Source organism: Manacus candei, unplaced genomic scaffold (genome assembly GCF_025592945.1).
Source record: "Manacus candei isolate 608988 ecotype Guabito, Panama unplaced genomic scaffold, ASM2559294v1 h1tg000008l, whole genome shotgun sequence".
Taxonomy (NCBI): Eukaryota; Metazoa; Chordata; class Aves; order Passeriformes; family Pipridae; genus Manacus; species Manacus candei.
In genome coordinates, this window is record NW_026138056.1 from 4589259 (window position 1) to 4610118 (window position 20860).

Below are 20860 nucleotides of genomic sequence, written 5' to 3' on the forward strand. Positions count from 1 at the left end.
TAACAGAAAAAAGTCACCTCTTGGAAAAACAGAATATGTTAGCTAGAAAGTTATTTCTGTATTCTCAGACTTACACGCCCTGTAATATTATACACCATAATGCACGAACACTCACATAGCAAAACAATCCCCAAATATATATATATCAAAATATAGGTTTTCTGAAGTTCAAGTACTGTACTTAACAGCTTGAACTTTTAAAACAAGCAGCAGTTGTGTCAATACAAAAATTTCATACAAATCCCCACTGTAAGACACAGGTATGATTAAATTATCCAGAGCCACTTAGTTATGCAGAAACAATCTTGTGAGTAGTCTAGCCCAGCTTCACTGGAACAGTTTTAGAAAACTAAATTAAGGAAATTAAGGATAACTTTTCCTTTTCATGTACTTTTCAACTGAATTGTAACACAGAAAGTTACGGTCACTTGATAGAATCAGGTTGACCAAGAAGCTATTTCTTTTCTCTCTGATACATCCTACCATTGACCAGATTTCTGATACTCAGATCTTTCCTCAACAGAGGTAGGAAACATCTCCAGCAAGAAGAGCAAGTGCATTTGTCATTTTAACACGTCAAAAAACATTTACAGAAGGATGTGACAAGTGGTAAAACTGGTAAAAACCTAAGAGAACAGATCATACAGTCTCTTCTCAAAGAGAAGGACAGATTGAGAGCAAAGCCTCTCCCTGATTTTCAGTGACAGACACTGTTTTGTACTGTGTTGGAACAAAATTATAAAAATAATTTCAGCTTCCTAAAACCAAGGGTTCATCAGAAATGTTTTACAGGAGGAAAGAAAATAAAAAGGTAGCAGTATACAGGAAAGAAGTAGTAATTCCCAAACGTCAAATAGCCAAAACTACTATGTTAGAAACATACTATTGTAAGAAAATGGACAAATAGAAATGTAGCTATTAGAAATGGTTCTTGGCTGCAAACATGGATTGCTTTTAAAACAACCAGGAACATTACTGGATTCCTCAAGAAGTTCAGTATCAACCAACAGTGGATTAATCCCTAAAGTAATACTTATCAGAAGTCCAGAGATCTATAAAACTTGCAGCCTTTACATACAAAAGAAGCAAAGTATGTCCTGAAAATTATGAACAGTTCCATTAAATCACAGAATACTGAAACTGTAAATTTGCAACTTAAAAAATCCAGACAAGAACTAATCTGAAGGATTAAGTTAGATGGGAAATATTTTTCACCTAATTTCTATTTACATGACATACGAAACTTACAGAATCAGATATTATTCTAATGATAGCTAAAGAGTCCTCAAGAACACACAAAGGTCAAACAAGATCACAGTTTGTTTCCAAAAATTTCTTGCACAAGAAAAATAATTGTAGTACCCTGCTTCCCTCGAGGAATAAAACAGCTTTGTTTATCACCTGTGGATTATCATTGTGAATAGGAAATTTCACTTCAAATAAGCGCAATATAAAATACTTAACACAATATTCTATATGAATGGCTGTTCAACTTATACTTACACTGATGATCCAAGTGATACTGCTCCCCAGGCAATGAATTGTTTGTTGGAGAGAATGGGTGGAATGTCTGAGCACCCAGTAGCTGTAGACACAGGTCTGTTTTTCTCAGACTCCACCTCACCTTTTATCACCACGTCATACTGAGGCCCAGATGGCAGCACAAGGATTTTCAAAGTACTTCAAAAATAAATAAATAAATTTAAATCCCACAACAGAACAAGATTAGCTGATGAAAACAACACAACTGAAAAAAAAATTACAGATAGGCTTTTTAAACCTTCTTAAGGGGAAAATACAAATACTTCCTTTTATTTATGACAAAGATCAGCTTTAGGCACAGCAAATTTAAATTCTTTGGGCTGTAAATACGCATGCCACATGTACTTCATGAAATCTTCCAAAGTATTTCATCTGGAAATGGTTCAGATCAGTATTTCAGAGACTACAGTTAGGTAAATTAGTCCAAGCTAATTTCTGATTATTTTGAGTCTGATTTTGGAGAGAAACAAAGTCTAGCTGTCTCTGTGTAGATTAAAGAGATGCCTTTTGAATACCTTGAGAAACTTCATTAAATTTTTACAAGTGTGAAATACACAGGAGCAACAAGGAAGGAAATCAAGCTTTTAAATAATAGGCTGAAGCATTTGCTATAGCACAGACATGCTCCATACTAGGAACAAAACTCAAGAACCTTCATTCTAGCTGCCAGTGAATTCCTATGATGCCTGCTAACAGAGAGCCCTGCATCCCACCAGCAGGCAAACTTGGATCCTGAGTTATTTTATTAATCTTTTGGCAGCACTTGCATGTAGACTGCAAAGTTTCCAACCCTCCCAAGTACCTTGAGTCTGCAAAGCAAAGGAGTTACGCATAAGGCCACAGGATCATACTGTCACTAGCACATAACTTCTCATTGTTTGATTTAATGCACTGGGTAGGCCTGGTTAAGCTAGGTAGTGAAGCTTAACATACTTTGAAGATACTCCTTTGTCCATTCTTGCTCAGTTAGAGCAGAAAATGGAAAACATATAACAAAAGAGCAAAGGCTGCTCTGGAGAAATGAGTCAGACGCCTGTCATTGCCAAAAACTCTTACAAGGCACCAGAATGGTCACTTGAACCATCAAGTCTATTTCACAGAATGAAGTTTAACAGGTGTTATGTGCAAAACTATGAATGCTGTACATCTGCAAAAGAAACATGTACAATGCTGTACGGAATGTACAGTCAAACATTTATTTGATTGTGGCAGGCAAAATTGATGAATATTTGTGATCCTAATCAGTGCTTGAGTTTTTTTTCATATGTAAAATTAAAATAACATTTCCCTTGCCTCAGCAGACCAATGAAGAGGGAAGAGACTGAAGGAGTTTCTGAAGTATTTTGAAGCTTTGTTGTACTTTAGAAACAACTACCATATAAAGAGCTTCAGGGACTTGCTACATTTATCTATACAAAACAAATCTCAGAATATTTCTTGATGGGAAATATTACCTATTCATTAAGTTATACATAGCAGAAGAGGCAGATAATCTATGGAAAAGGTGGACCCTAGCAAAAATCCTTTTGTAATGGATGAGGACTCTTGTGAAAACAATTGAAGCCAAAGTTTCTCTTGCAGGTAAACTTTCAATTTGTTTTCTACCTTAATGTCAAAAGTCCACAGGCAGCATAGAATCTGTTATATTACCTTTCTGTAGTTATTACATTTTTTGGAAAAAACAGGACAGTCACTGCTTGTTCTTCTCCAGGAAAAAGAAAAAGGCCCTCAGGTTCAACAGCAAAGCAGCTGTCCTGATCTGATGTCTGAAAGCATGCAAGGGGAAAAGGGAGGGTTATTTACTTATTTCAAGGGAATAAACATTTCTACGACATGTAATACAGTTTGGTAGTACATCTGTTGTAGTTCAGACAATTCAAATACACCTGGAATCTCCAAAACTTTATCAATTAGCATCCAGTATCATCACGTAACGTGGTATTTGTGATACTAGTCATACATCCTATTTCTGTGGCCTCTGATCTGAAAAATAATGGGCTCACAACTCTCCATTTCATTTTTTTCTTATGTAAAATGGGACCAACTGCTCCTTCCGTTGACTTTGAAATGCTAGTATCAAAAGTATTTAGTTCCCTTTCATTTTAGTTACCTGGGACCATACTTTCCATGGATTCTCTAAAAAAATTAAAGTCAAGTAAAGACATTGCATATCTGAAAAGAAATTGCTTTGTATTTGGGTTGGCAAGATGTACACTGAAAACTGATGCACCTTTGTTACAAAGTATAGATGTTTCCCAAAGATAATATTCATCTTTGCTCCAAACAGGCTTTATTCTACCACCTAGTTAACACCTGTTGTGCAGCACAGGGTTCACTGCTTTTACATACCTGTTATATACTTGTTAAAAAATAGTAAAAATCATGAAGTTATTTTTGTTAAAACAAATACAACCGAAGCTGAGCAAGAGAAGATCCATATGCTTTTCCCAATAACATGAGCTAATCTCTTTGTTATCTTTCATTCTCTTTACATAAACTTATAAACCTTTTGTCAAGCCACAGAGTTGAGCTAAAACCCCAAGGTTCAACTCTAGTTTCAACAGTATTAACAGCACAGAAATCATGATTTCAAGAGGGAAAAACCAACGTACCTTAACTTTCAAATATACACTAATGTTTCCAGCATTTTTCAGTGGCAGCTGCTGTTTGGCTGTTGAACCCACACTAGTAGACAGATGTATTTTCTGTAAGAATAAAGTAAATGTGTGTGTATGTATATATACATACAGAATAAAAACGAACATTACAAAAATAGGAGGCAAGGAAGAGGCAAATGTTCTCGAAACACAAACAAACCTGTAAGTCCTTTGGAGCATGTATCCTTGCTGTTCCAGCTCTTGCTCGGAGAGAAATACTTTTAATGACAGTGGTAGGTCCTGGACTATCCACTTCCACATCCACTCTTGCCAAGAACTCATCCGCTGGACCCAAGGGATCTAGAAACAATTTCATGAGTAACAAAAGCAAGTTACTGCTCAATCTTAACATATTCATGTTGTGGTGATATTAACAGAAGCTCTCCCATTACCCTGGCAACACTTTTCTTTCCTCTTTAAAGTTGCACAGGATCTTACTTGAGAGTTTTACTTTTCTGTCAGCTGTGACTGAAATTGTCCCTAATGCAAACAAAAAAACCCCATCCTACCATACTAGCCAAACTAATTGATATATGTAATATTTTCTATCCAGGAAGCCAGAAAAAATCAGAGATTTCTTCAAATTTATCTATTTTACAACCAAAGCAATGTTTTCTTTAGTGATGATTTAATTCCCTCAGCAAAAGGAGTAACCCAAATTCCATGCATCCTGCAGTACAAACTTTGTACAGCTTGATACTGAAGCATAAATGTCCCTGATAATATATGAAGAATTAAGATATAGAAGTATTCTGTTTCCTACAGTTATTAAAACTGAATGTGATACCCAAAATATTAGGACACATAAACCCAAGATGGACTGTTTCATCTGAAGTGTACAGCCTGTTCCTGCAATTATAACACACATATACACTAAAAGTCAAATCTGTTTCAGTTAAAATGAAAATCAAATTGCTATACCTGAACAGGAAATTTGTTTCTTAGGTGCATGGAACAGAACCCAAACTGTCAAAGCTTCCGGATCCTGAAAAAGAATTTGGTTGACATCTTAATGGGAGGGAGAGAACTATTAAGAGAGGGGGAAAAAACTCACAAGCAAAAACCCCGCCCACAAAACCTAAACAAAACTATACTGCTCAAACAGGTAGACTCCCCAAAAATCATTACTGTGAACTCAGATATTCAGCACTGCCATTTCAGACAGCAAGTAACAGGAAGAATCAGCCAACCACAAACTACTTACTTGCCCATCACAGCTTGCATGTATCACATGATTTACAACTGATGGAGCTGTTGTCTGAGAAACTGCATCCATTTGTTCATCAGAAGGATTAACAGGTTCCTTGGAAAAGGTGAAGCACCGCCAAGCTACTGCATTCTGTCAAAGAAGTAAAGTATTACAAGTATTAAACCTCTTATTGTCACTAACAGCAATGCTGACCAAGCCTAGAAATGCCAAACAATTTTGAATTATCCAAGTAGTTTGGGGGGGAAAAAAAAAATAATCAAAAATTAGCCTGTAGTTTCAGTTAGTATATGATAGTCCAGCAAACCCTCTAAAAATAGTAGGAAATCCTTCTGCAGCAAAAGGGGACAAGTAGAATCTGCTTAGCTTAAGCTTCCAAGAAGTTTGGCTGTTGAAGACCAAATATCATTAGTCACCACAATAACCCGATCCACCTTAACATAAGGCCAGTCCGTTCTTGTTCTCCCATATACGGAAACAAGGCCAGCTCTTCCCACAGCACAAATCAGCAGCCAGCCTAGCCAAAAACCTGAAATCTGCATTGCCAGAGAGATACAGAGAGGAGAATCCTGTAGCCTCTAATACAGGTTATTCTCTAGTGGGACACAAAGCTTATAGAGCGAAGAGTCCTGCTCTTGCTCCTGTTAAACTTGCTAGCAGCAAGCTTGGCTGCTTCTTTGAACAGTCAACTGTTCCATTTGAATAGTGGAATATATCTTCAGCTTCTCAGAGGGAAGGTTTAGGCAACACAACCCTTTTGCTATCAGCTGCCCTGTGCTATCAGAGCAAGTGTCAGAGGCAGAAGCCCACTGCTAGGCTACAAAAACTAACAAACACACATGAAACAAGAAAACCACACCTATCCCAGCAGCACTGGTTTTTGTACCATTACAGCAGACTCAGATCACTAACCTGCAAAACCAGTTTATTTCCTGACTAACCAAAGATGTCTTGGGAATCTTACATCTAGTGTCCAGGGTATATTTCTTAATGATATATAACATAAAGTGAGTGTTTGAGTATTAAAATTCAGTATCACAAGATGTTAACTTGCACATACAGGAAGTGTACTGTACTTACTGCATTAATAATAAGTCTAATTGGCACAAAAGCATGGGTTTTGTTGATAAGTTTTAGGGGAAGAGCCTTCCAACTGCCATAAGTTAAGTCACCAAAATCCAGACAATCTCCTTTTCCTGGTTCCACCTGGTTTTAAAACAAAGAAGAATTCAGAAGGAAGGAAAACCTCCAAAATACACTACCATACAAAAGCACCAGGAAAGTAAGGATGTTATTCACCTATTCCATCCTCTTAATGCTATATCCACATATAATACAAACATCCTATTGGGGTAAGAGAAGTCTAAGAAATATGTTTCCTTTCATATTAAAAGTGGTTACAGCCAATTGGCTATCTCACATATATTTTGCCTGAATTAATTAAGCCAATCTTAGTGCAATATTCACCCACCAAAACCCAGTAGACAATCAAATTATTTTGGCTAATTTAAAAAAAAAATAAGTTTAAACTATGATTATTGTTAACTAGTAAGAAATGTCAGTTTTAGATACTTAAAAAGCCATTTTAGCAAGTTAAAAGTTAAGAAAATAACTAAAAAAGTTAATTTTTGCTAGTTTAAAAACATTAAAGTGTCATGATCTGCAGCAAAATATAGTTTTTATTTGGTACTTTTTCCAATCTCAAGAATATAGAGACCGACCACAGGGTTTAATTTTAATATGAAGCAAGTTTGAATGAACCCATGAAGAACATAGAGAATGGAGGATTTTTACAAACTACATAGAAAAAAATGCATTAAAAATAAACTAAAATTTACGGAAGAGACATTAAAAACTATATGCATTCATGTACATTCATTACTTTAAAACATATACTTAGACGAAAGAAAGTTAACAGACCACCTTAAAAGGGAAAAAAAATTGTAAGCTGTGGCTAATGACTGAAAATTTTACTTTTATCAGCTATGACACAGACTATCAGGTAATTTGTTCAGGAACCTCCAAAAGTATCATCAAGCCTATTTCTGCCTGTCCATACTCTTACATTCTACACAAAGCCAGATTTAATTCTTAATGTCACACTGTCTCCTACCTGGTTGTTCTTCATGGTAAGACTCAAGACAAAAGCATTTTATACATCCACTTACCTTTAATTTTTAATTAATCCAAAATAAGAAAATATTCTCTACAACCATAAACAAGCTGGAAGTAATAAGAAACCAAGATAAAGTCTACTTGATGTAAAAAAAAAAAGAAATCCTTATAATTGGAAACAAATGCTTTTTGTTACATTTAATGCCCAACCCAACACAGTAGATACCTAGGAAGCATTAGACATCTAAGATCTCATCCACTGTTTTAACAATGGAAAAGTAATACATTTTAATTTATTCTTTTCAGTCAGAATCCTTTTTTTTTTCCAGTAGGTGTTTTTCCACAACTAGAGCTTCCCAGACAGCAATAAGCTTCTCCAACATTTTATTGTATTCTCTTCCCACTCAAAGCATATGAAATTCCAGGTTTCTTTGGGAGCAATCCTGCATTCCCTATTATTTTCCAGTGTCATTAAACTATTCATAAAATTGCAACAACAATAAAAGACCCACAATCAGCAGCTACTTACTTCTAAATGAGGATTTTCAGCGACTGCTGTCAGAACCACTCTACTGGCCAAAGCTTCTGACTGAACGATTGTCTCAGCATCTGCAGAAACCGGCCAGGATGAAACATTGAGAATACACTGAAAGATCCCCGAATGAGAAGGTAAGAAAAGGATTTTCAGATCGTTGGTAGAATAGGATCCTACGATGATGTTGTTCTTGAAAACCAGACACTGATACTTCACAGGATCCAGCTGAAAAAGAAAATACCTGTCATTTTCAACAGCCCTTTTGCCAGAGGGTCATTTCTTTCCAAACACCACATTTATATGGCACCGCTGTTCAGCACAGACATTTCATATATGTTTTCCCTCCATTTAATTAATGTGTCTTCATATTCATGTCCCATTTCCATCTCACTCAACTGTAGGCATTTTCTTTTAATTTAAAGAGATAAGTCAGCCTGAAAATTGCTGGGATTTCTTTCCAGCTTCTAGTGAAAGACTGACACTGGAAAAACGAATTCATAAGTGAAACTCCGATTTTTGAGAAAGAACAGCAGCAAAATAAACAAACAAAGCCAACTCCATTTGGTGTTTTCTGCCATCAGAGATGGAAGGAAGAGCTATAGTGGAAGAGTAATGAGAAAGTCGGTGTATGGAAGCCACTGGTCAATCCCAGTGCAAGTGTCTTAAAATTTCTGTTCTGAACATATTTGTAGATAATTTTCAAGCAGGAAAGACAGACTGTAATGCATACTCCGTGTATCTCAGAGTTGACTGAAAAAAATGGAGTTTAATTATACCGTGCAAACAAATGCGTACATTTATTCCTGGAAACAACTGTAAAGCAATTTCATCTAAAATAATCACCTCTTGATACAACAGAATCTCAGGTTAGAACAGTTGCATAAAAACCCCATGATACTGAGTGATTAGAAAAACATGTAAAAAATCGTAACTCTCATATGCACGTGTATAAATATATACGCTCACAAAAGTGTGGTTTGGTGTTCTTTAAAGAGGAAACATGCTGAAAAAAGGACAGCAAAACCACAAGTCACACTCCTGGAAAGACATGTGCTACATCTGCTGGAAAAACATGCCTAAGGAGGGATACGATCAGGATTTATAAAACTTACAAGCTGCAATATATTAAATATTTCTCAGTAACACAGACCAAACAAAACCAGCAAGAACCAGATTTAAATCAAGAAAAGAGCAATACTGTATACAATCTACAACTGAACTATGGACAACACTACATAATTTCAGCAGACTAACTAGATAAAGGGCAGTCCACCACAAACTATTATGAACGGAAATAACATCTAACACAAAAGTTCCCAAGTATCAAACTGCCAGAAGCTCAGAGTACCTTATGTTTGTTTGTTCTTATATTCTTCTCTACTAAGTGTATTCATCAGTAAAAGACATTAAATCATACAAATAGACCTTTAATCTAACTCACTGTCACGTTCTTGAGATATTTTATTTCTGGAACCATAACTATGATAACAGAAGCAGATAAAATTTAACAAAATTAAAGTGCAAGACAGTTGATCTATGGCCTATAAGCTACCTACAATCCATCCAGCTTGAAATCTGCTCCAAATATTTCTCATTCTCCATCACTCAAGATCTCCTGATTTCAAGAAAAATAGGAGCAAACTGCCAAAAATGTTTTAGCAGTAACAGTTCTCAGTGTGGATGCTTTCTTTCCTAGGGCTGCCTTTTCTTGCATACACAAAGGTGGGAACCAGTAAACTCAAACCTACCACACTTCATGCACACAGTACAATTCTACAAGTCAATTCTGTGATGTGGCATTTACCTCTCAAAGCCTACTTGTTGGAGTAAGTCAGGTGGCCTGGCTGAGAGAAGGTAGCACTGCTTTCGTGCATATTAAATATAAAACGGGGGAGAAATTACAAATCTGTACAGAGAGCTCTAATTTTACCTACAACATCTGATAAGATTACAGAATTATTCAGCTTAAAAAAAAAAAAAAATCTCTTACCTTTTCTCCATTAATTGAAACACTTAGTATTCCAATGCTGACCTGCAACCACCGGTCAGTTGGATTATAAATGCTAAGAACCGTCTGTGATGCAATTCCCACACAACAGGCATTAGGGAACTTCAGTTCTTCTGGTATTTTTACATGTCCTTCAGAAGAAAATATGCTCCTGTTAGTTTCAAGTACCCAGAAGCAAAACAACACTCAGGCTGCCACTATGTCAAGTTTATGAACTTATCTGACAAATGCTTCATTATGGCAAAGAAATGTTTGACTCTTAACATTCTCATAAGGATGTTTTCCACAAGTCTGAAATGTGAAATTTCAATCATTTCTAATTTGCATCTTAAAGTTCTACTCTCACAGAAATAAATATTTATGGAAATAGCACATTCTATACACACCCATCAAATATATGTATACACAACTCATAAATTACTCATTGGTCACAACTGAATCAGAACTAGCCCAACTCAGAAAATTCGAATACCAGTACTACGACATCTTGTTGGTATAAATACGGGCGACGAGTAAGAAGTTCAAATTTCACTATTTTAAAATGCACTAACAAGATCAATGACCTAGAACAATCAATAAACAAGCTACAAACTGTCCCAAATTCAAATCTTCAACCCCACTAGCTTGTCATTTAGACTGAAAGAATGAGCCAGAAAAAAAGTATTGCAGAAAACAACTAAGAAGATTGTAGGTTAAAAGAAGTCTTTAAAATGAAATAGTAATTTGCATTGCTTAGGTCTAAATACAGAGTAACAGCAGAAAGGTCAGAAGATACTTGGCAGCTTGTCTTTCCCCTTTATAACCAGCAAACAGTTTGAGCCCTCCAGTCTCCTCCTTGGACTTCTGGCCTTAACAGACTGCTAATGCCAAATGAAGCTGGAAATAGAAATGTCATTTACTTTCCTGATAAAATACAATGGAATTTCCAGGGTCTTGCCTAGTTTGAACTGCAGCTAGGATTTATCTTCCTCTTATGAAAGACAGTTCTAGATCCCTTAACATAAACACAAAACTACTCAATGATGAAGAATGGTAAAATTCTTCTACATTATAAGAAATTTCTTTTAAGACTATTAGGGAGGCTATAAGAATTCAGAGAACACCATTGAACAGGAAATTAGTAATGGGGATTTTTAAATAACAAAGACTGCATAAACAACAACTGCGGTTAAACTTAGTAGTCATCTTAATTTTATTTACTGTAATATAAGCAACGGTGCTATCACCATTCTTGTCTACAGCTATATTTTAAACACACTGTAAAAAATACACTTACCAATACCAGGTGACTTTGACAACTCCCACTCGTTTCTACCAGCTCCAAGAGGTTGTCCAGTACATGATTTTATATTTAAGATATTATTCCATGCAGTAGAGTGTGGATTATAAAGCGAAGCTGCACCCAAAGAGCCAGGACCAATATTTGGACCTAAAGGAATTCCTACAGTAAGTGGATTCTCAACATGTCCTGCTGGGATATTGGAACATGGAAGCCCTGCTGTAAGTCCAAAACCTGCAGAGATGCAGCCGTGAAACTGAGACAGAACTGTATTTCCAGAAGACGGCATATTTCCCAGATGCTGCTGTGCAAATGGAGTTGTTGCAAGAGAATGCCCTGTAAGCAAGGGGGGAACAGAAGGAATTGCTTGACTCTCGGAGGTAGTGACATGGGATTTAAATGTTGAAATAGGAACATACTGTTCACCAGATGAGTTTTGACTGCATGGCATGTAAGTGTTTAATCCAGAATATACAGGTAATACATTCACAGATTGTAATCCTTGTCTCTGTGCTTTGTTTGTTTGGTCCTGACACACCTCTTGTGTATCAACATTGACCGAATGAGGTTGAAAGGTGCATAATTTACTTGGTAAAGCTGATTTAACATGGTCTGGCTCTTTATGATTTGCTGGTACATTTGAAGGAATAGATGCAACCTGCTTTTCATTCTTTGGAAAACCTTCTTCAGACAGTTCTTGATCCAGTACATTATCAAGTTTTCTTTGAAGACCTACAAGTTCATTTTCTTCTCGTTTCTGGTCAATACTAAGTACTGCTTCTTTTCTATTTCTTTGACATGAATGGTCTTCTAGATTCTCCTTTGCATGTTCCCGTGGAGGAGTTGGGCTGGCTCGAATTATTGTTGTGCTCAGTTCACTAGCATTCTCATCCTAGTAAACAAACATAACATAACATACTGCATATTTTCGAAAAGCAAGCAGGGTACATAAGACAGAACTTAATATTGGTATTGCCTGTTAAGGAAATTTTCCTGTCTGACCATTACTGGTAATGCCATTCAATACAAATAGTCAAGTTTGCCAAGTCTTGTCAGAAGTTTTACTTTCGTAACAACTGTAGCTCTTTGCCTTGAAAAAGAAAACCTGCAACTTCAACCTGTCTATTATCTCAAGTCACATTCTACTGGGTCTGGCTGGGATAGCTAACTTTCTTCACAACAGTCCCTATAGTGCTGTATTTTTGGATTTGTATCAAAAACAATGCTGATAACACACTAGACATACTTGCCAGCTTTTTAAGAAAGAACTGAATGGCCTTGAAGCAAGTCACTAATGAAAAAGGAATCAAGATGTATGAAAATGCTCTGACACAAACATGTTCTTTGTGCGCTCACACAAAGAAATAATTCAAGCCCAGAGACCTTCCATTTTGTCAGGTATTCATGGTATAGCTGGAATGAACACACCTCACCCCCACTCTCAATTCTTCCTAGTCCCAGAGTCTTGAGTTTTTTTCACTTGGAAATCAAACCAAGAGAAACAGAAGTACAGATCATAAATATGCATACACACAATGGGTTTCAAGGATTCTCCTAGTGGGTTAACAGTCAAGAGCAAAAGTGATCACACTCTCTCATGCACTCTTTGTAGCTACTAACAATAGCATGGACACTAATCAGTAGAGGACTGATCACAGGAAAATCACCCTTCCACAACTGGCATCACACTTAAGAGTCTTCACAATGGACGCACGGAAGCAAATCCAGGTATGTCCCCTACCAATCTGGAAAATGAAAGTGTTCTTTAGATGTGCTACAAAGGTTAATTTTTTTCTTGTTAAGGACACCTATACTACAGATTCCATTTTCAAAAATGGAGTTGCAAAATAACTTTTAGAAGTTTCAGAACCAAAACTAGACAGTGTGGTATCAAAGCAATGAGACATCAGCTCAGGACAGGTGTACCTAGAAAACTCTGACACAGGAACAAGAGAGCTACACAAAGGGATGGAAAGTATCTACAGTACAAAGCAATTATTCATCTTAAGTAAACAGGACTTGGGAGGCAGGGAATAGCATGTAAAAGAAGGGGAAAGACCAATAAAATAGCTGCTCAGATTGTTGTAAAGGAGTAAGCTGCAAGTCACAGTCTTTTATAAAGGGCATTCAGAGCAGCTCCCCAAGGTGCAGCTCACCAGGTCAACTCAACCAAACAATAAATAAAAAAATTTAAAAAATTAAAAAAAACATGCACTTTTGACAACCTGACCCTACTGTTAAAGGGAAAAGGCACCACTAGTTAAAGAGACTGTGCTATAGTAAGTATTCAGATCTGAGAGTAACACCAATACAAACAACTTCTTGTCTGTAGAAGCTTCAGGCAAGGAAAGGGACCTGGGGGTGCTGATCGACAGGAGGTTGAACATGAGTCAGCAGTGTGCCCAGGTGGTCAAGAAGGCCAATGGCATCCTGGTCTGCATCAGGAACAGTGTGGCCAGCAGGAGCAGGGAAGTGATCCTTCCCCTGTACTCTGCGTTGGTGAGACCACACCTTGAGTATTGTGTTCAGCTCTGGGCCCCTCAGTTCAGGAAGGATATTGAGGTGCTGGAGCAGATCCAGAGAAGAGCAACAAAGCTGGTGAAGGGACTTGAGCACAAGTCCTATGAGGAGAGGCTGAGGGAGTTGGGGTTGTTTAGTCTGGAGAAGAGAAGGCTTAGAGGTGACCTCATCACTCTCTTCAACTACTGAAGGGAGGTTGTAGCCAGGTGGGGGTTGGTCTCTTCTCCCAGGCAACCAACAATAGGACAAGGGGACATGGGCTCAAGCTCTGCCAGGGGAGGTTTAGGTTAGATGTTAGGAAGAAATTCTTTACAGAGAGGGTAATCAGGCATTGGAACGGCCTTCCCAGAGAGGTGGTGGATTCACCATCCCTGGAGGTTTTTAAAAAGAGATTGGACGTGGCCCTTAGTGCCATGATATAGTAATTGGAGTTGGATCAGGGGTTGGACTTGATGATCTTGGAGGTCTTTTCCAACCCAATCTATTCTATGATTCTATGAAGGGACATGAAAGTGGCTCTCAACAAGAACAAATGAGATTAAAATCTATCAGTCACTCCCTCTCAGCATAAAAGATTCCTAACACAAAGGAATAAATTAACACTGTGAGGCATTATAAGTGGGACTTACAAATGTACTCATAATACAAACGTAAATATTTGGTAAAGTTCTTGAGGATCTCCTTTCTGGGCTATCCTGGGGAACAAAGACTACTTAAACAGCAATATCTCTTCAAGACAAAGAGGTAAATCAGTATGCAGTCAGTTATGTCAAAGCACAAAGAGCCACCCATGGGCATGAGGTAACAGTAATCAAGAACCATATGCAAATCTGTGAAAAACAGACCTATGAGCTGATGCTATGCCAGCATGGACTGCAAGAAAACACCCATTTAAACTTGTCCTTGGGTTCCTTCCTATTGGGCTGTGATTCCCACTGGAAAAATCAAGATGGAAAAGAACAAATACTTCCTGTGTAACTCGAGCAACTAGACCTAGAACAAAATGGGCCATAGGCCAGCACACACATGCTCCAAGGATCAGGAAGAAGCAACATTGCTGCTGGTGCTCCTATAGGAGGAAGAGAAGGCTTCACTAAGCTTTCACTAGTCATCAGTCCTGAAAAGACTCATCCTCTGCAAATGAAAGGAGAAAGTATAGTATTTCTATTTCCTGTGTTAGAAAAAAGCACAACTGAAAAAGATATTGCAAAATAAATGTAGTCACTTGTATTTACTCAGATATCCACACAGTCACAGAGGTTTTTCAGCTTTAGTTTGTCTGTTTGTTAAAGCTCCATCCACAGTTCTACACACTTTGGAAGAGGGGAGACAATACAGAAAGATCTCAGATCCAAGGAATACATAAACTCAGATAAAAGATGGTCAATTATTTTAATCAGCATAAGACTGCAAGTCTGAACACAAATTTCACTCTCAGAGTATACTCTTCCAAAGCAATAAAAACAGTCAGAATAACTGTCAGAAGTAGAAAAATATAGTTTCAGTCCTGAATAAAAGTAGTACAAGCTAAACTATGTATTTATAAACATTTCTACAGAAAAAGAATTAAACCAGGAAAAGTATTCTCCTAACAGCTTAAGCTGAAAAGAAAGAGAGCATCAGGAGTGATGAAAGCAGATATAGATCCTACAAAATACTACTGGAATACTGCACTACATTCCAAGAACAGAATGACTTAACGAGAAGTTATGGGAAAAAATGAAAGGAAAAAATACACTAACTTTTTCAAAAGTTTGTAGTTCTTTGATTGTTTTACTCTGTTTATATTCATTAGAGTACATGCATTTAGCACAGTCTATTCCAGAATTCAAATTCCTAAAAAATCAGGACTTGGGGAGAAGCAGAAGACCTTTTTTCCTAATGCACAGCATGTCCTAAACCGTTCTGAAACCCTTTTCTATTTTAGAATTACTTTGACCATTTAAAAGTTCTGTTTGAGGGTAAGGGAGAGGGGCTGTTTTGTTTTTCTTACCCAGTATGTCTCTGGACTACGTGCTGCTGCTGTGTTCTTATGGGTACTGCTGGCTGCAGAGACATAGGTCAATCTGCTCATGCTTGGACTTGAGTAAACTGACTGAGGTAGTACATTCTCCTTGCAAGAAGATTCCTGATACTGGGAGGGGCAAGTAAAGTCCTTTTCAGATCTGAAAAGCAGATTCAAAGTATGTGAGTATTAGAAGATATTTCTAATGCTGCCCTCAAGAAAATCAATACTACACATTAGCTAGACTATTCTAAAAGTCAACTTAAGCATTCTGTTTAACTTAGTCAGTAGAAATGAGAAACCACAATTTTAACTGGAAATCCTAATATCCACATAACATACCTGAAAGAATACACACACTATTGCACATATTAACTTTTGAGCAACGCCCAACAGCCCACAACTCTAATAACATGTACAAAACACTAACTGTAATTAGATACCAAACAGTGAACTTTAAAGTTAAGTCAAAGAAATCAGTTGCCTTGTCTTTTTATGAGACTGCACATAATTATTAGCTACTGGCCATGTTTATATGTTTAAGACTACATTAATTTAGCAGTAATCTTACAGCTTATGACACTTACTGTTATGTAAGCTCATTTAAAATACATTGCTCCTTCAGTTGCAAAGAAAACTTTAAACCTTAGACAGAACTATCCCTCAAGATACAAAGTGGTCAAAAGTAATATAAATATTTCTACCCATCCTCTCTCACAGCAAGCAATGGTTCGAATTAGAAAACCAAATGGAGTGAAATACTTATTATAAGTTTAAAATACACATCTTCATTGGTCTATAGAATGTCAAGGTAGTCTATGAATGAAGTCTTAGCCTAATAATGAGCTTCTATAAACCTACATGAAGGACAACATCTAAAATAGAACTTGATCCCTCAAAAATCCTCACAAACCATTAATTCTTATAACCTGTACCAAGAATTTACCCTGAAAACGCTGTTCCAGAAGTCTCACTAGGAGAAGAGTGAATCAGAGGTGAAGTTGAAGGTCTGAAGCTATACTGCTCATCCTCCAGATGCTGTAAGTCACATTCAGGTAGAATGGGTTTATTGTCTATCAAATAAACAGAATTTAATAACAGTATTTATTTAAGTACACGTCTACTGTAAAGAAAGTCTTTTCAATAACTGGTTACATTTATACAGGTTTACTTACCAGTACTATTCTGGGAAGGTGGGGAGAGCTTCTCAAAAGTTACACGTTTTCCATTCCCACCACAAGCAGTATCGGCATCCTTGTTTCTCTTCTCTATTTCTGCATTTTGCTTCCTTTCATCACTGTCCAATTTCTGCGTAGGCTTTGCATTTGTAGGACTTACTGAGACATATTTAGTGGATTGCTTGGTAGGTTTTAAGTTGCTGAGACACAGAGTATTTCCTGTACTTCCCTCCAACAAATCATTATGTGGTTCAGGAACAGCATTTGTTGCTTGATCTACTGTTTCTCCACCTTCTCTTATACAAAATCTGCTACTGAGATTGCTGTTCTGGTAAGCAAGGGGATTTCTCTGTGCCATTTCCCTGTTTACTGCTAAAGGAATTCCACATGTGTGGGCTTCATTTCCATTAAGTGTATCAGATCTAACATCAGCACCCATTGACTGTAAATGTTTACTATTTACTACATCTGACAACTTTTCTGAACATTTAACACTATCCGCAGTTACGTCTTCATGGTTGGGAACACCAGACAGACTGGAAAAATTCTCACTATCACTTCCTTCATTGAGATAATTCAGCAATTGCTTTTCTATTTCTTGCTGTTTGCTGTGATTATTCATCAAGTCTTCTGCAAGAGCATCCTTACTTTTATCTTTACCCAGTAACAAGGTATCAGAGGTAAGGTTCTGGACAGATACCCCATGTTTCACAATACTCTCATATTCACTTTCATGTCCATTCTCATCTGTTTTTTTGAGGTATTTTTCCATATCAAATACACTACTTTCATCATTGCTGGATAATACCTGAGTAGCAGAGAGTTCCGCCTCTTTAACAATTCCAGGAAGGAAATGTGTTCTTTTACTTTTATTAGAGAGTGCCATCATCATAGCAGCTAGCTGGGAAGGTTCAGCACTGGTTGAAGCATTAGCAATAGCAGCTGCAATTGTGCTAATACTCAGGACAGAGTCAGAATGATTAGATAAGCCGTCCTCAAACTTGTCTTTATGAGTTCCATCCTACAACAAACCAAAATGCACCACAGTAAGAAATTTTTTGTTTAGTGTTTTGTTTCCTGTATTTTGTTTGCTTGCTTGAATTATTTTGCATTTTGAGATATGGTAACGTATTAACATTTCTAGCTGTCACATTTTTAATCACCTGTCAAGAAGGAACACTGTAATAGGCATAATTCTTATTCTGCTGATTTTTTAAAGTCTACTCCACAAAGGCTTTTTTTAAAGATGAAATAAAGATTGCCTGCTAGGAAGTCTTAGTTCATGTAAAACTCTTCAAATCCTAAAAAGCTTTAATTCAGTTGGAAAAACTGGGAGTAAAAACCCATTGAAAACAAACAGCAAAGAAGGTACCATGACCAAATATACAGTAAACTCCCATTTAACTTTAAATCATCCACCTCTCTACAGGGGGAAGACAAAGCTATTCCTACTGTTTCCTCTGTCACTCAAGTCTGATTTGTTCTTCAGTTTTCACATCGGCCGTGCTTAGCAAAGAGCATGGAGTACATAGAGAGTCACGTCCAGACCAGTCTCTTCCCACCTCTCAGACACACACCCATTCAGCAAGAATTGAAAACAGCTGTCCTCCTGTAGATATGCATGTATGTCTTCACAACATCCTCATAAAAAGATGGACTAAGTATGGAGCAGATAAGTAGACCGTGACTGGACCAAAAACTGGCTGGGCTGACAAGCTCAAAGGGTTGTGATCAACAGCACAAAGTCCACCAGGAGGCCAGTTACTCACTGGTAGAGTACCCTGGAGATCAAGACAGGGGTCAGTACTGTTCAACAAGTTCATTAATGATGTGGATGATGGGGCAGAGTGCACCTTCAGCAAGTTTCATCATCATACAAAATTGGGAGGTGTGGCTAATACACCAGGAGAGTCAGCTGTCATTCAGAGGGACCTCAACAGGACAGAAAAATGGGCTGAGAAGTTCAAAGGGAAATGCCAAGACCAGCACCTGAGGAGGAATAACTCCAGGCACCCATACAGGCTGTGGACCAATCAGCTGGAAAGCACCTTGGCAGAAAAGGACTTGAGGGTACTGGTAGACAGGAAGTTGACCATGAGCCAGTAACATGCCCTTGTGTCAAAGAAGGTCAACAGCATCCTGGCCTACATTAGGAGGAGCATTGCCAGCAGGCTTAGGGAGGTGACACATTCAGGCAGAGAAGGTAGGTGTCCAGGGTAGGTATCTAGGATTACCGATTTGAAAATACACTTTTTCAGACTTGCACCATGTTGATATTCTTAAATTCTATCAACTACAAGACTTTATTCCTACGGTAAAGACAAGTTGTTTTCATTAAAAAAAAAATAGAAGAGCAAGACACAGATGAAATTCAGAAACTTGATGGCAGAATGTTAATAGCCAACGAGTCTCTGAAAAACTATAGGCTGACAGACTAACAACTCCAAAAGTGAATTTGGAAGAAAAAGGAAAACAAAATGGTGATAGTAACACCTGGCTCACTACAGGATCATGCTATTCTAATGAAACCATCCTAACAAACAGTGGCACCTATTATGATTCAAATGATCAATATAAAAAGCAATGAGCTGATATGAAAACCCAAATTTAGCTGTAACCAAAGAAACAATAATAACTGGAGTCAGTTGAATTTTCTTTCAGTTCACATTTGCACTTTAGAGAAAAATACAAGACAAATACCTTTGCTTCACTTTTGGTAGCAGCTTCTGTATTAATGCTTTTATGTATTCCAGCTGCAGTATCCATCCTGTGCCCCAAATCTTCCGAGCTAGTAGAATTTGTATGTTCTTTTGTTTGTGCTTCTAGGTCATCTAAGAACAACAACAACAAAAAAGACATAGAGTTAATTAACAGTAAGGAAATTGTCTAAAAACTTGCATTCCTGGGATAGAATTGCTCCATTAATGCCCTACACAAAAAAAGAGCTGTTCCATAATTACCTGAGAGCACCTCAGACAACTGTGAAATCTCTTGGATGGTGTCACCTCCTGATGAATCAGACTGCCTTAGCAAAGCAACAGGTTGCCTTTTCTTCGGAGATGTAATATAGTAACCAAAAGATGGCTATAAAAAAAAAAATACCCCAGAATACAGCATGAGTAAATTTAATAATTAACAAATAGGTTCAGTGGGTTTGCAAAGCAGTTTCAGCCCACAGTGCCTGCCCAATTGGTGTCTGGCTCTCATACTACTAAGAAATAACATGTGCCTCCTAATACTGCAAATGCCTAATCCAAATACATACATTTCCCATATATATACATACATAAAATAAACTAACAAATGTCATGGTTGAACCCCAGCTAGCAACTCATTACCACACAAGCCATTCACTCACTCTCACCACCACCAGAAAGAGCTGAAGAGAACAGGTAAACCTTGCGGGTTGAGATAAGAACAGTTTAATAACTGACACAAGATATAAATTAAAACTACAGCAATTGTAATGAAAAGGAGGGAGGAAAGAATGCAACTCAAAAGAAACAAGTGGTGCACAACACAATCACTCACCAATGCCCAGTCTGTCCCTGAACAGTGATCTGTGGCTGCCAGCCAACTCCCACCAGTCTATAGACCGAGCATCATGTTCTATGGTACAGAATATCCCTTTGGCCAATTCAGGTCAGCTGTTCTGGCCATGCTCCCCCCCACCTTCTTCTGCACCTGCTCACTCACAGAGCACGAGACACTGCAAAGTCCTTGATTTACAGTAAGCACTACTTAGCAACAACCAAAACATCAGTGTGTTATCAACACTGTTCTCATATTAAATCCAAAACACAGCACTGTACCA

General features: G+C 37.5%; 1 protein-coding gene across 2 annotated transcripts in view; it reads right to left on the minus strand.

Annotated features, from left to right (window-relative positions):
- The window catches only part of CEP192 (centrosomal protein 192), a 62770-nt gene that overhangs the window by 28692 nt on the left and 13218 nt on the right, over positions 1-20860 (minus strand). For both annotated transcript variants that reach the window (XM_051772561.1, XM_051772571.1), the window contains exons 13-27: positions 20007-20130; positions 19747-19877; positions 17044-18067; positions 16815-16941; positions 15857-16028; positions 11341-12235; positions 10047-10195; positions 8051-8281; positions 6487-6612; positions 5404-5538; positions 5121-5184; positions 4360-4499; positions 4155-4247; positions 3193-3308; positions 1504-1680 (exon numbers count right to left, since the gene is read on the minus strand). In XM_051772561.1, coding sequence (XP_051628521.1) covers positions 1504-1680; positions 3193-3308; positions 4155-4247; positions 4360-4499; positions 5121-5184; positions 5404-5538; positions 6487-6612; positions 8051-8281; positions 10047-10195; positions 11341-12235; positions 15857-16028; positions 16815-16941; positions 17044-18067; positions 19747-19877; positions 20007-20130 — 3704 coding nt within the window. The remainder of the gene's footprint in view (positions 1-1503; positions 1681-3192; positions 3309-4154; positions 4248-4359; positions 4500-5120; positions 5185-5403; positions 5539-6486; positions 6613-8050; positions 8282-10046; positions 10196-11340; positions 12236-15856; positions 16029-16814; positions 16942-17043; positions 18068-19746; positions 19878-20006; positions 20131-20860) is intronic.